This window comes from Psammomys obesus, unplaced genomic scaffold, assembly GCF_907164565.1.
Source record: "Psammomys obesus unplaced genomic scaffold, mPsaObe1.curated_primary_1811, whole genome shotgun sequence".
Taxonomy (NCBI): Eukaryota; Metazoa; Chordata; class Mammalia; order Rodentia; family Muridae; genus Psammomys; species Psammomys obesus.
In genome coordinates, this window is record NW_026596143.1 from 13672134 (window position 1) to 13687794 (window position 15661).

General features: G+C 41.1%; 2 protein-coding genes across 3 annotated transcripts in view; one reads left to right on the forward strand and one right to left on the reverse strand.

Annotated features, from left to right (window-relative positions):
* The window catches only part of Slc20a2 (solute carrier family 20 member 2), an 89051-nt gene extending 88895 nt beyond the window's left edge, over nucleotides 1-156 (reverse strand). Inside the window, exon 1 of one of the 2 annotated variants that reach the window (XM_055593311.1) lies at nucleotides 78-156. The gene's annotated coding sequence lies outside the window, so the exon portion shown is untranslated. The remainder of the gene's footprint in view (nucleotides 1-77) is intronic. The other variant, XM_055593312.1, reaches the window with a different exon arrangement.
* On the forward strand, nucleotides 154-13814 carry Smim19 (small integral membrane protein 19). Its single transcript, XM_055593314.1, has 4 exons — nucleotides 154-516; nucleotides 3649-3787; nucleotides 5614-5738; nucleotides 13632-13814. The coding sequence occupies exons 2-4, from the start codon at nucleotides 3654-3656 to the stop codon at nucleotides 13694-13696; spliced, it is 324 nt and encodes a 107-aa protein (XP_055449289.1). The 5' UTR covers nucleotides 154-516; nucleotides 3649-3653; the 3' UTR covers nucleotides 13697-13814.
* Nucleotides 13815-15661: the final 1847 nt, after the last annotated feature.

Genomic DNA, 15661 nt, shown 5'->3' on the forward strand with positions numbered 1-15661 from the left:
GGCCGCGGCGGCGGCGGCGGCGGCGGCGGCGGGCTCCGATTCCGAAAGAGGGAAGGAAGAAAAACCAATAACAAAACCTGGCTTCTCGTTCCCTCCGGAAACCGCGTGCCGGCAGGAAGTGACGAAGGAGAGGTCGTCCGGTCCGCCGGGTCTCGGCCCGCGCTCCCCGCGCGTCTCCCGGAACAGCCCGAGCGCAGCGGTCCGGCGCGGCGGCCTCCGCACCTCCGGAGCCGCTGAGCGCCCGCCCGCTCGCCCGCGCGCGCGGCCGCGTCACCGCCCCGCCCCGGCGGCCCCGCCCCTCCCGGCCGCGAGCTCGCGGGTCAGACCGGCTCGGGTCCCCGCCGTCTTCCCGGGCTCCTCTGCGGGCCGCCGAGCCGGGCTGCAGCGCGCAGAGGGTCCCGGTGGCCACCGAGTCGCCGGCCGGGACGTGGGACGGCCTGTCGGGAGAGCGCCGTCCTGTGTGCCACCTGGAGCAGATTGCACGGGCTCGGGGACGCGGCGGCAGGAGGAGGCCAGGTTTGGGCGTCGGATCTGTGTTGCCGCCTCTGCCCCTCCGTTCCCGGACCCGCGTGGCCTTGGGGTTACAGAGACAGCACTGTCACCTGTTACAGACTTGCAGTGCGCCAAAGCAGGATGGTTGCAAAATAATATAATATAATAATAACAATAATAATATAATAATAAATTATTCGAAAGTGCACCGCTCAGTCCACAGGCCTCAGATGCTCTCCTTTCTCTAGGAAAGGGTGAAGGCCTGTGCCCTTCTGCTTTAGGACCTCAAACTTCTTAGCGCTTCAGAAATCAGCAGAGAGAATCTACCCTTCACAGAGCTTGGATTTTGTTGGGTTTAATCAGAATTTCTGTTAGAAAATAACAGTTCCAGATGAGAGGACGAAATCACATTCCAGGCATGGTGGCAAGTGATGCTCAGCATGGACACTTTATAAAAGTTAGGATAATGTCTCAGGATTACTGGGAAAGGGGTTTTTCACCTCAGAGTAGGCCAGCCTTAAACTAAATCCCCATGGTCGCGTTTTTGACGGCATTATCTCTGCATACTCATGTTTACTTGTGAATTCAACTCATTCTAGCATCTGCAGTACTAGTTGAAGCATAATGTCACAGGACAGCTTAAGGGAAGGAGTTGTTTTCCCAAAAAAGCCCTGAATGTCACTCCCAGGGTCTTTCTCCTAGAGCATTAGCTTGCCAGAAATGAACCCCTGAACATTTTACTTTAGATCGAAGAGTTAGGGTGCATATGCTCGCACTTGGTTAGACTACACCCAGTGTGTGTGTGTGTGTGTGTGTGTGTGTGTGTGTGTGTGTGTGTGTGGTGGTGGTGGTGGAGGGGTGGGGGGGGTGTTAAAGTACACACTTCTGCACTGTGACTCTGAGCACTTCATTCCTTACAAAGTATGGCGTTGATAGTGCCAGGACCAGCAGGAAAGGCCTGGCTTCAGTGCACATCTTTTACAGCTATAGGTCTAAGATAGCTCATACATCCCAGGACCAGCAGAGTAGCAGGGCTGTTGTATATTACTAATGTGTAATAATATTGGTCATATATCTCAGCTTAACATTTTTTTCCACTCTGGGTTAGCCAATGGTCAGGAAACCTTTCTACATACAATTAAAGAGTGCCGTACTAGGAAGAAACCAAGCTTTGGGTAAAAGCACATTATTCACTCAGTGGCACACGGACAGGGTTTTGTCAAATGCTGTAGCAAGAAATTAATCTGGTTCAGATCAATGTGGGCATTAGGAAACACTTCATTAATTTGTCAGTTAAATAAATGACACTCATTCTATTTCCTGGTGGCCATGGCCTTATTGTTCCCTGTATCTTTCCTAAATGTGCTAACTTGCAGTTGGGCTATGACTGTTGATGCATTATTGTTTATACTTTCTGTAGCACCTCCAATCAGACACTTAAATTTTTCAAAATATGATCATGGTTATTGCCATTTTAGTGTCTTGGTGTTTACAATGGTCAAAATGCCACAAACTAAAGGCAGTTCTAGTTTTTGGTCCTCCAGAAGTCTCCATGTCTAATACAGACTGGCTGTTTACTATAAATAAAAAATCCAGAGAACCCCTGGAATTGAATTAAAAAAATATTTGAACATGTGACTATGTTACCTGCTCTTGTTCTTCTCACTCAACGGAAAGCCCATAGCTCCAGTCATTAACATTGAGGGGTTAGGTCTACCCTAATATTTAGATCTTAGAGTTTTAAGTCTTTATAGTTTAACTTCTGTTTATTGTTCCTTGACCAAAATATTTTTACAAGACCAGTGTTTATATCCATCAGACACCAATACGTGAAATTGCTCTTGTCTGCAATGTCTGGAATTCAAACTAAAGGGCAGTTTGTGTTGTCCACTTTACTCTAAATGAGCACGACAAGGTCTCCAACCGTCTGGCAGAGACTCCAGATGTGAGGAAGAAGAAAGCGTGCCACCTGGCTTAGAGCAGACCTTTTGTACAGACAAGTGGGCAGAAGGAAAACAGACGAATTAACTTACCAAGGGAAACCACATTAGTGATAGTTGCATAGCTCACAGACTAGACTGCGAGATATTTCTGGAGAAGAATCTCTGCATCACCTTCATTGTTGAAGGCAGAGAAGAAAAACACAAACGCTTTGTAAATAATTTCTCAGTCATTTCTTCTCCTGGTATTGAAACATGTCTTATTGTTAAATGCTACAGTACTTTTGTCACCTGTCCTTTGTCCCTTCTCCTTTTTGTAGACTGCCTGAAACACTTCTGAGTTGCTTTTACATTTTATGTCATTTAATAAGACATCCCTTTTATGTTCAACACAAGGGAAGAACTTTGTCCTTAAGAAAAAAAACTCAGTTCTCAAACATAAATAAGAAACCCTTATTCTTCTACTTGCTGTTTGATACACTTGTGCTGATCATTCCAGCTCTCTGTGGGAATGTCCAAAGAATGCATGGTTATGAATAAGTAGCAAAGTAACTTTTTAATCTCATAGCTTTATCTTTAGCCAGATTTGACAAACAGGCAAAGCTTGGGCCTGCGCCGCTGGGAGGCACATGAAGAGCAGCTAGTGTGGTCATGATGTTTTGTTTTTTTTTTTTCCTTAGGTTGATGTCATGAGAGAGACTGGTCTCAGAATCCCAGCTATTGTTTGGGTCTGTGTTTTTGAAGGGTCCCATTGTTTTCATCTGAATGACAGCTACAGTTTGGAAGCTGCAGTAGCAATTCAAATTCACTTCTTTTGGCAGTATTTTTTTTATTCTACATTTTAACATTTTTGTAAGAGTTATAATATTTCAAAATAAAAAATGAGGAAAATTATATGTTTTGTGCCTTTATGACCTAAATCTGGTATCAATTACCTTTTCCTAAAAGAGCCAAACTGAGGATACTTTTTTAGACTCTGTAAATATTGAGGAAAATTGAAGTATTTAGGCACAAAGTGTACCTGCTTAGAAACTGTAGGGTAGCTTAGGGTAGGGAGCATGCTTAATATATTATAACCTGAGTTTGATCCCGAGCACCCCAAAAGTAAATGCGAGGAATGAATGGTATCTGTCTGTTTCAAAGTGTGAATCATGTGTGCCATACAACAGTCGGTGACCATGTCTTAGCCAACCCCACTTTTGGTCCTTTCTTACAGATCCCATGGCTGGAAGTTATAGTGTGATGGATGATGACGGCTCTATTGATTACACAGTCCATGAAGCCTGGAACGAAGCCACCAATGTTTACTTGATAGTGATCCTTGTTAGCTTTGGTCTCTTCATGTATGCCAAGAGGTAAATAAGGGTAGATAAGAAACTGAGCACTTAAGAGTTTTAAAGGATTGTGATGTGGTTTGTTTGCTGTAGTTTTAGCTAAATTGAATGCATAAAAATATTTCTTCAGCAATCTTGTTCCTGGACTGAAAGGGGCTGTCTGTGTTGGCACTGGTGACTGAGGTTTGATTTGAAAATTCCATATTCAGTTCTGGGTAACAGGACCTGTTGCTGTAAAGTTTGGGTGCTATCACTTCTAAAGTAGCCTGTCTCTATCGTCAGCTTTGGTACATTGTCCGCTTGCCATGAGCGCACTTTAAAGGGTTTTTCATCCAAGTGTCTGAAATGCAGAAATACTCAACACTTACATAGTTTGCAAACCTCTCATCACCCGTTTGGCCTTTTCCTTGATTCTTATACATGGCACTTGTATTAGTTTGCTTCTGTTGCTGTGATAAAGATCAGGACCAAAAGCAGCTTGCAGAGGGAAGAGCTTGCCCCAGGCCACAGTCCTCGAGGGAAATCAGTACAAAACTCAAGATAGGAACCTAGAGACAGAAACTGAAGCAGGGACTGTGGAAGAATACTGCTTACAGCTTGTCCTCTATGATTTGCCCAGTTTGCTCTTATGCAACCTAAAGCCACCCACCCACAGGGAACAAGGCCCTGCCACATCAGTTACTAATCAAGAAAATGCCCCCAGAAACTTGCAGGGACGGTCTGATAGAGGCAGCCCCTCAACCAAGGTTCTGTCTTCCCAGACGACTCTAGCTTTACATCAAGGTAACAAGAAACCAGCACACTACTTCTCTGTCTATTTATTAAAAAATCAGTTCTTTAAGAACAAGGACTGTTTCTTTTATCTTTGTGTCATTGATATGCTACATGGTCTGAATTCTTTTACTGCCTTCATTTCTACCAAAGCTTAATTTAAATGCCCTTTTAACTCTTCCTGGATTCTTTCCCCCCAAATCCAGCAAAACAGTAATAGAATTAATGATGGTGGTGATGATGATCATGGTGGTACTGGTAAGATGATGATGGTGGTGATGATGGTGTTTGATGAAGATGACGGTCATGATGATGGCTAGGGTGTATTTTAGAGAGGAAAATCAGTAATCTGTTTGTAGATATATACTTCATTCTCTACTTAGGTTTTAAAAAGGCATTAAGTAATTCATAATAATCAGTACTCCAGAAATAATTTCTGTTTGGCCTTGGATATACCTCACCCATTTGTGCTTGCCCTTGTGTGCCATGTAGCTCCCTGTCAGTGGCTGGACTGAGGGTGTGGGTGGCAGAAGGTGCCACATGTCGTCCCAGACCCACTTGCATGTGACAACTTTTCTCTCAAAAGAGCTGCCGCCTCCTTCCCACTTTCCCTTTAAAAGCAGAGATGCACTGCTCTTGTTTCTAAAAAGATATCCCATGAAACTCTTTCATTAAGGAACATTTTTATTCATGAATTTCTCAAACTAAGGTCTGCTCACATCAGGTATATTCCCTACCCCAGTGATTTGTCTTTATTTGAATGTCATGAGAGGGAGGAAAAGGACATGCCTTCTTGTTTGTATGCTGTTGTTTTCAAGACACCAACTTTCCTAAGAGTTGAGGGAGATCCCAATGAAAGGGCCTCCTTTGGTAATACCATTTAACAATACAGTATTGTGCATACTGTAATGCATGGAACATCTTTTTTCCTTCATGCTGCTATAGCGCTACAGAGAGCTTTATATGTTAGTGAAAGTTAGAGTACTTTACAAAAAATGTTTGTTTCATTCTTGTAATGGATCATGAGACAATTATATAGGTATTAAGAACAAATCTGCATTGGTTTTGTGTTTTAGGAATAAGAGGAAAATTATGAGAATATTTAGTGTGCCACCTCTGGAAGAAACATTGTCAGAGCCCAGTTTTTATGACACAATGAGCAAAATTCGCTTAAGACAACAAGTGGAAATGCATTCCATTTGTAAGTATATTCTGTGCCAAGCTATATACATAATATGTTTAAAATAGATTTTCTATTGCGCTAAGTTAACAAAAGGTTATAAAACATGGTTGTTTATAAAAACTTAGACCTTTTTCAGTTAGGCAGATTTATCCCAAAGTTGTGGCTGTTAAATCCTTTGCCATCCTGTTTCCTGAGGCCTTTCTGTGGCCTTGAGAAGTGATCATATTCTTATAAGCTTTACAGTAATTGAGACTGTAATCACCAACTGATAACTCCATTTCTTCCTCATTTAATTTTCCCTCTTTTGTACTTCTCATTTGGGATGACATTGAAATGGTCAAACAGCTGAACACCAATGTTGTTAGTATATGAACGGCTTTCAGGAATTGTGAGATCAAGGTGCAAAGTCAGAAGTTACATTTGAACAATATTGAAACATCCTTTGGTACTGATCACATGAAACCGAGAAGAAGAAAGACATTTTTAAATGTACAGGCCCAGAATCAACTGTACATTGATGTCTTTTATAAAAGACGAAGGCACCTTCCATGGTGCCTTAAGTAGGACAAGATGGTGCTTACACTAGGATGCCAGGTTCATCTCGCCAAGGAAACAAAGCTCTGGGTGGGTCTTGAAGGAGTCTTTACATCAGGTTAATTGAGGGGGGAAGATCTACTCCAAATGTAGCATGGAATTATGACTTGGGCTGAAGTCAAGGATAGAGTGGAAAGGAGGAAGCCGGCCGGGTGGGAGCGTCCATCTCTCTATGTCAGATGAGACTGCAATGACCGTTCCTTGTCAGTACAGCGGTCATATCTTCCCTGCCAAGTGGGCTGTGTCCTAAAACTGTGCAGCTAAACAAACCCTACTTTTCTTAAGTTACTTTCGCTAAGTATTTGCAGGAGCATCAAGGAAGTAACACAATGTTGAAAAGTCAAGTAAACAGCACTTCCTTTTATTATCTATATGTAATGTAAGTATATACATATATGTATAATGTAAGTGCTCCGTCTGATGAGGCCAGCATGGAGATTCATACCAGCCTGTTGAGCTCACATATGTGTTGATTGCTATGTGGAGTTTAATGTGGAAAGACTGGAGAGTTACTTTTTTGTTCTTCTTTGAGATGGTGTATGTGTGCTTTTTATTTTGTTCTTTTTTATTTTAGTTTAAAAAATTCTTTGTTGGGAATTTTCTTGTGTACAATAAATTGTGATCATATCATGAGAAACGATAATCCTCACTTCCTAATAATACTGGAATCTCAGGGTAGTGAAAGTCAGACAGATTTATTTTTGGAAGCAAGGTATTAGGTAAAACACAGGGCAGAAATGGCTGCCACACTGATTCAGCACAGAACAGTGATTTTTATGTCTCCAATTGTATTTTTCTGTTCCCTTTAGTTTTTATTGGGATAATTCTTTATGGAGCTACAGTCTTCCCAGTGTCTCATATTTCCCTTCACCAGATTCCCAATCCTGCTGGTTCAGGACATAGAACCATCATTAATTAACATCTGAGAGGGAAGGTTCCCTCTCTTTTGATGCATGGGCTCAGTAATGTGGCAGCCACCGGATGTCTCAGCTCTTGCCTGAGCCTGGAGCTCCTGTACCAGCTGCCGGAGAGGAAAGGTGGCCCTGTGCCTTTCGCTTGTCTGTCCTCTGACGAACTAAATGCACCTCATGCTGAAAACAGACCACAAAAACTTATTTCTTAAATTCTGTTCTTTCTTTTTAAACTTACTGGTCTTTTTTTTTTTTTTAGAAGAAATAATACATTTATTCTCCATATTACAATTTAACACATCAGTTTTATAGAATTCCCTTTTGACAAAACAAAAACAAAAACAAAAACCAAACAAAAAAACAAAAAACAAACTTTCTTGACTTTGGCAATGCCTTTTTTAGGTATGACACAAAATTTTACAGAAAATAAAACGGGGTTATTTCATCTCACACTTTGACATTAGATTATTTTAGGTTATTTTTCCTAAAATTCTCATGCCAAATGAAAGTGGACTAATTTGAAATTTGATTATCCTCTCTCTAGTTCTGATTTTCCAGAAAGTAAGATTAGTTTAATTTTACTAAATAAATTGAATGAAGTGCTTCACAAATTATTTTGTGTACCAAAGAATCACATTGCTTATTTCGTTGGTATGTAGAATTATTAGGTATCAGTTGAAAACAAAACACATCTAAAAAAACAAAAGAATAGAGTCAATGTCTATCCATCATGATGTATAGAACAACCTATTTCCTCTCATAAAAATCCTCATTCATTGTTTACAGCAGCAATTCTATTTTTAAAAAATAATTTGTGAAGCACTGGTCTTCTTTTTAGATTTATTTTAACTTTTTCAATTGTTCTAACATTTTGACTCTTATCATAGTATCGATGGTCTGGTCTAGTATCTCAAGTATTAGGTTATGTTGATACGTTTGGCATTTGTTAACTGCTGTTTTAATGTTTTTTGTTAGTGCTCTTACACAGAGAATAATGTATCACTCTACTGTAGTTAATAGTTCTTCATAGTATATTAACTATTAATATATATATAATTCTTCATATATATGAATTCCTATATATAGTTCTTCATAGTATATTAACTATTAATATATATATATAATTCTTCATATATATGAATTCCTATATATAGTTCTTCATAGTATATTAACTATTAATATATATATATATAATTAGTTACAGTTACAATTACAGTTACAAAATTGAGAATGAAGCCATCAACCCTTCCTAATTTTTTAAATCCTTTCAGCTAGTCTATAAATGGACCATCAATTTTTGGGCTTTTTGTATTAACCTCCCTGGTCTCTGCTTCAGTTGCTGACTCCAGGATTCCCTGCCTTGACTTCCCTTGATGATAAGCTATAAACTGTAAGCTGAAGTATACCCTTCCTTCCGAGTTGCGTTGGTCGTAGTGTTTACCACAGCAACTGAAAAGCATGCCAAGACCCCTATCCTCAACCCCACCCAGCCTGGGGCTGCCCTAGTTCTTCATTTTGTAGAAGACATGAAGACATAGTGAACAAGACAGGGGATCTTGGACTCTTATTGTTTTGTTTGTTTGTTTCCTGAGACAGAGTTTTTCTGTGGCCTTGGCTGTTCTGGACTTTGTAGACCAGGCTGCCCTCGAACTCACAGAGATCCGCCTGCCTCTGCCTTCCTGAGTAGCTGGGATTACAGGCGTGCGCCACCATACCCATGTTATCCTGGACTTTTCAACTGGATCTTCTTGTCATTTTTTGAGGGGAACATAGATAACTTAGCCTCACTTCTCTTTAAAATCCTCTTAGGTTTTATTTGAAATGTTGAGGAGAGACTGAGGACTGGCAGGAGACTGAGGTCTGGCAGAGTAGTCCACCCAACGGTGGGGCAGGATGCATCTTCTGCTCTCAAGATCAAGGCTTCTCTTTCCAAATACAGCAATCCTGAGAGATGTTCCTTTCCAAGATTGTGAGAAACAATTCCTCTCACTTCATAATAAGGACAGTGGAGTCTCAAAGTAGGAAAAGCAAGACAGATCTATTTTTAGTTTGTAGAAACTGGGAGCCAGCCTATACAAAAGGTAAAAATGGCTGTTGCTCCTATTTGGCATAGAACAGTGGCTTTTATATCCCTTGTTGCAATTCTTTGCCCCTTTTCATTCTCATCGGCTGAGTTCTTTAGAGAAATACAATCTTCTCAGTACCTTAGTTTTACTCTCTACCCAGCTTTCCCATCCTTTTGGTTGCAGACACAGCCTTATCTAATGAATATCCTGGAGCATTCTTAATCCTCTCCTCTTTTTGTATATGGGCTCAGTCAAGTGGCAGTCTGCCTGTGACTTTCAATCCTAGACATGCAGGTGCCAGCCATTATCTAGGAAAGGTAGATTCTGGTGCCTCCTGCTTATCTGCATTCTCTGTTGAGAGCTGAACAGACCTCACACTAAAAATGGACCATAACTAATTTCTTTCAATATGTGCCTCCCATTCCTCTGCAACTCCCACAGATTTCTCACAGCAACCCCCTCTTACAGCCTCAAGTTCTCTTCTAAAAATGAAACAAAACAACAAACCCACTAAGTTCAGTTACTGCTGACTGTGTGTACATAGGTACGGGGCTATCCACTAGAGCATAGGTCACCTCCCGGCAGCCATACCCTCAAAGAATGAGTCTCCCTCACTCAGCCAGCTCTTAACTGCTAACAACTACTCACTGAAGGCTAGGACCTTGAGATAGCCCCCTCCATGCATGCCCAAGTTTTAGTTGGTTTGATCTTCTGTGCCTCTTGAGTGGGTAAGTGCTGTCCCATGAGTTCATGGCTACAATAGCTATTTTCAGAAGGATTAATTGCACAGTGCTTCTCCCCACCCTCTGTCTCTTATGTTCTTTCCATCTTCTCTTCTGCAGTGTTCTCTGAACCTTAGCAGTGATGGAGGATGTTATTTGATAAAGATGTCTCACTGAAGGGCCAGAGAGGTAGCTCAGTGATTACAAGCACTGGCTGCTCTTTCTTGAAGACCCAGGTTTAATTCCTAGCACCCACATGGTGGTTCATAACCATCTATAACTCCGTTTCTTCTTTTAGCCTCAGATACTGCACACACACATAGTTCACATGCTGATAAAATACCTGTATATATTAAATAAAAAACAAACAAATTTCAAGGTGTCCCATTGAAGCACTAATTACTTATCCTTGGTTCTTTGAGCAGTTATGAGTTCCTTCATTGACTGCTGCCAACTGCCAAACGAAGATACCATAACCAAGGCTGAGAGCAGCCTAGGTCCATGAGTAGAAACATAAATTGTTAGAAGGCAACTTGACAGCTTGACTTTTTAGCAAAAACAGAATTAGGTTTCCAGTCATGAGATTCTGACCAGATTTATAGTACCAGGCATGAAATAGCCACCTGTGGAGTAGACCCCAAATCCAACTAGAAAATTATTGGTTACTTCACAATAGTCATGCCACTATTACAGCAATAGATACATCTTACGTGGCAGGTCAGCATTTTAGCATTTTACCTTAACATGGGGTAAGAGCTTTGATGTCTTTTCTGCCCCAGCACAGTGTCTTCAAGCACTGTGAAAGCTAGCTAGTAGGGAGGAAGTTCTCTATTCCCTTTGAGATTTATTTCTCTGTGTGTTGTAGCCTGAGTCTGGCGTTTTAACAATTGGGTCTTACTGTGTTGTTGCATTGAGTAACCAACAGCCTGTGTTGCTCTGGAGAATTCTGGGGCCAGTAATTCATAGAGAGGTATCCGATGCCCTACACTGCAGTTTTTTTTTTAAAAACTATGGATTCCGGGAGCAGCACTGTCCACCCACGCAGGGTACCTCCTTTCAAACATTTTCTTTTTTCACAGTGCTATTTTGAAATTATCTTTCTAACTAGTGTATTTTTTTTTGAGACCATTTCATACATTCTTAGTTTTGGTTAACCCACCCGCTGTCGCCTTCTCTCCTCTGTTGCTCTGCACCCTGCTGCCCTGCCCACTTTCCTTCCAACCATATTTCTAATTGGATTGTGAGATACTAGGTTTTCATGTAGCCTTTCATATTCTACTCCTTTATGTTAACCCTTCTCCCATTTTCTCCTTCTCTCATGCCCCGCCTTGCATAAGCCTTTCCAACCATTGTTTACTATCTCTCCTTAATGCACCACCCCCAGCAGAGGCTTTCTGGTCCATTGGCTTCTACTTGAGTCCAAGCTAAACACATAAAACAAAATATTTGAAACTAGGCTCCACAGATGAGAGTGGACATATGACATTTGCCTTACTGGGCCTGAGTTCCCTCACTTAGTATATTTTGTTTTCTAGTTCCATTTATTTTCCTGAAGATTTCATGATTTTATCTTTTCCCTACTATTAACATTCCATTGTACAAATGTACCACATTTCCACTCTCTATCTGTTGATGGACATCTAGGCTGATTTTGTTTCATAGCTATTGGCAGTGAACATGGATGGGCAAGTGTGTCTGTAGTAGGTTCTAAAGTTCTTTGGGTACATGCCAAGGAGTGCGGTAGCTGGGTCGTATGACAGTTCTATTTCTGGCTTCTTAGAGAGTTGCTGCACTGGTTTGAACTCCCACCAACAGTGTATAAGAGTACACTTCTTGTCAAATCCATTTGTCATTTGCATTCTGATGATGGCCATTCTGACTGGAGTGAGATAGAATCTTAAAGTAATTTTAATTTGCAATTTCTTCCTGTTGAGCACTTTGTAAAGCATTTACTAGCTATTTGTAATTCTTCTGTGAATTCTGCTCGGTTCCATAGCCCGTTTCTAAGTTGGGTTATTTATGTTTTCGTGTTTTCTTTTCTGTGTTCTTTGTGTAATTCAGCCACTAATCCTTGGTCGGATGGCTAGACAGCAGTGGTGTACTGAGGCTCTGTGGGCTTGATTGGCAGTTTCCTTTGCTGGATAAAAGCCTTCTGCTCTCCTGAAGTCTCATTCGTCCGTTGTTGATCCTTTCTCGCGCTGTCGGCGTCTGACTCAGAATTCTTTATCTGTGTCTGTAAGGTGAAGCGCACTCCTCTCCCCCAGAAGTTTCAGGGTATGTCTTACGTAGAGGTCCTCGAGGTTGAATCCTCGAGGTTGAGTTTTGTGCAGGGTGGGAATTAAGGATCTAATTTTACTTTCTACACATTGAAATCAGCACCATTTATTGAAGATGCTGGGTTTCTTCTTCTTCTTCTTTTTTTTTTTTTTTCCTCTCCATTGTTTTTGGCATTATTGTAAAAAATTTAGTAGTTGTAGGTGTGTGAACTTGTATCTGGGTCCTCAATTCTGTTCCCTTGGTCTGTGCATCTGTTTTTGTGTCAGTGTGCCATGCTGTTTTCAGTGCTCTGTCTTTGGTTTAATTGGAAATTAGGAATATGTCCTGTAGTGTCCTTTTTGTTCAGGATTGCTTTTTCATGCCCAACATATAAGCTTCAGGCCACACATACCTGTATTTACCCTGAGTAGCATAAACAAGATAATGTCTTTTTTGGCTAGTAAAAACTTAAATTTTTTAGCTGTAAGATTTAAAGCTAAATAGTTGAATAACAAATCATTTTAGCTTTGTCATCTTCAGGTTCAGCTTAAGATATTTTTTCTTTACTAGATAATTTTTAGCAAGAATAATTGTGTTTGGTTTTGCTTCTAGCTAATAGTGATGACCTTTATGTTCAGTAAGCCTGTAGGCTTATAAGTTAAATATAGTAAAACCCAAAAGGTGGTGATACCGAAGTACGGAAAATAAGTTATTACTGAGTCCTCGGTCCTAAGTGGAACATTTCTGTCAGCCTCCTTCCACAAGGCTCAGCAGTCATCAAGGAGGAGGGAGGGTAGAAAGATGGTAAGAGCCAGAGTTTGAAGAACTGCAAAGTAGTGTTTTCAGATGGGACAGGATATTGCACCCATGAGTTCACGGTGACTGGTTGCTTGAACAAGATCAAGCCAGTTTACTTCAGTTGGGTGAAGGACGGGTGACAAAGCCCCGCCTCTGGCAGAAGAGATATTGATGGTTGTTGGTTGCTGAGGTAGGCAGTTTCTTTCAGGGAAGTGGCCCCTGGTAGGTTGCCTATGGATCAGTGCACTATGGACATACTGAAAGCACTAATTGGGCATTGATGCTTAAAAAAAGAAAAAAAAAAAAAAAGGACATGAAGTAGGAAGGGAAATGTGCAGTGATGGAGTCTGGAAGAAGTGGGACTAGAGAAGTAATTGTGATCAAAATATATTGTATGCATATGTACGTATGATTCTCAAAGTGTAAATAAAAACATAATTTTAAAAGTAAATAGTGTAATTCTAAACTGATTTCTTACCAAGCACCATGATTTTACTGTAAGATTTAATGACATTAACTAGTAATTATTTTATGCTTTATCTTTCTTGTTATTTTTTTTCATAGCAAGAAAGTATGAATATCAACAGCCACAAAGCCAAGCTGACAGTGTGCAGCTCTCATTGGAATGAAATATCAGAATGAGCAACGGAAGTGATTGTGAAGCAGTATGGAACCTGTTCCTTGTCCCCTCTGCTAAATCATGAACGGCATTTTACAAACTTGCCAGATAAAGTCATCTTACCTGTGCCTCTCCTCCTCGGCTTTCTATTGCTGCTTCTTCTAGGCCTTGCTGCATAAGTACAAAAACCCTTAGAAGAAAATTGCTTTGTGATGGGGGCTTTCCCTTTTGAGGATCTTTGATGTCTTCAGGATACGGTGAAAAATACAAGCGTGTCTTCGGAAGCAAGAATCCCGGAGTTAATGTCACTTGAGAATATTTTTAGAGTTAAAACATGAAATTTAGTCAGGTGTGGTGGTGCATGCCTGTAATCTCAGCACTCAGGGAGGCAGAGGTAGGTGGATCTCTGTGAGTTCAAGGCCAACATGGTCTGCAAAGCAAGTCCAGAACAGCCAGGAGTGTAACACAGAGAAATCCTTTCTCAAAAAACAAAAACAAAAAACCTGTTGGGGTTGTTTGCCCTTAGGATGTGTTCTGTGATGTTTAATATCAGCAGAAGACTACTTTGGGCTGCTGTCACTGTTGTTAATGGTTCTTTGAGTTAGTGCTCTTTACTTTGAGACTTTTGAGACACACTATGGACTGTGTAGTCTCTTCTACCCCATGAAGTATATCCTACCTGCTGCTTGTAGATACTTTCTGTCACTGCATTTGTCTCCCTCTGATATATTCCCAAAAGTTGCTACTTTGTTCCTGGTCCCATATTTTCCTTGCCTCCATAGGGCTCCTTGAGGCCATGCTGTTAGACAGAGACATCACTGCCTTGCTATTGGCAATTTGCTTTCCCGTGGTTACAGCTAGTGTCTCCTGCTGTTTAAAGCTTTGTTGACTGTAGTTTTGTACTATACAATGGAATGAATTTTTAACCTAACGTTTCATGTTTATTCATGTAAAAGCTGTTTGGAGGTAATGATAGAAGCAGCTTGGAACTTAGACTGAAGGCTACAGTCCTGCTGCCCTGGTGAACACAAGGGCTCTAGACAAACTGGAGCAGAGGGATATAGCTCAGAAGGAAGTGAGCCACATAGGGAGACATGTCATGATCTGTGTGTAAGTGTTACTGAGTTAATGGATGATCCCTGACCTATGAGTCTATCTATAAGGCAGACTACCTGCAGCCTGGTAGAACGCAAACAGCTAAGAGACAAGGAATCTCTGAGCAGCCTTCAGCTGTGGCCTGTCATAAACATCGCAGTTTGATCCCGGCCTGTCTGATTATCTGATAGAACAAAATTGGTACTTTAGCAGATATTAACAAAACCAAGACTCTGCACCATATTGTTCTTCATGGCTAGTATAGAACAAGAGGCAGGAATGGGGAGAGCAGGAAAATGACGCGCATGGTCAAGAGGGAAAAAGGATTCCATAATAAAGAGAAAAGGCAGTCAGTTCAAATGGGATTTCAAAAATGTCTCATATGTTAGGTCAACAGACAAGGAATTTAAAGCATCTGGTACTGGCATAGTAGGAGAGTGAAAACTGTCTACTAGAACACCAACCGAGGAGTTTAAGAAAAATGGTATCAGAAAGCAAAGGGTACCAACTTCAGGGGTTACTAGCATGAACTTCAGGTTTAAATAGAGGAAGATGTGGGACAGGAGCAGCAGCCTCAACATCTGCATACATGTGCATATATACCACATGCGTGCACACACAGATACACACGAGATTAGAAAAGCAGTTTCTTTTTTGTTTGTTTGTTTTTTTAAAGTTAAAAAAAAAAAGATATGGAGGTTCAGGTATACCAGGGACCCAGATGTCAGTAGGAGCTGGGACCAGAGATAGACTTTGGTCTGAGTATCACCTGTCTTTTCCAGGCATGCCTTGTGTCTCATTGTTCACCGGGAGAGACTATAACCAGTGTTAACTGCTTGGGGAGGGCTGGCGGGATGTATATCCTGCAAGAGTGGTTTCT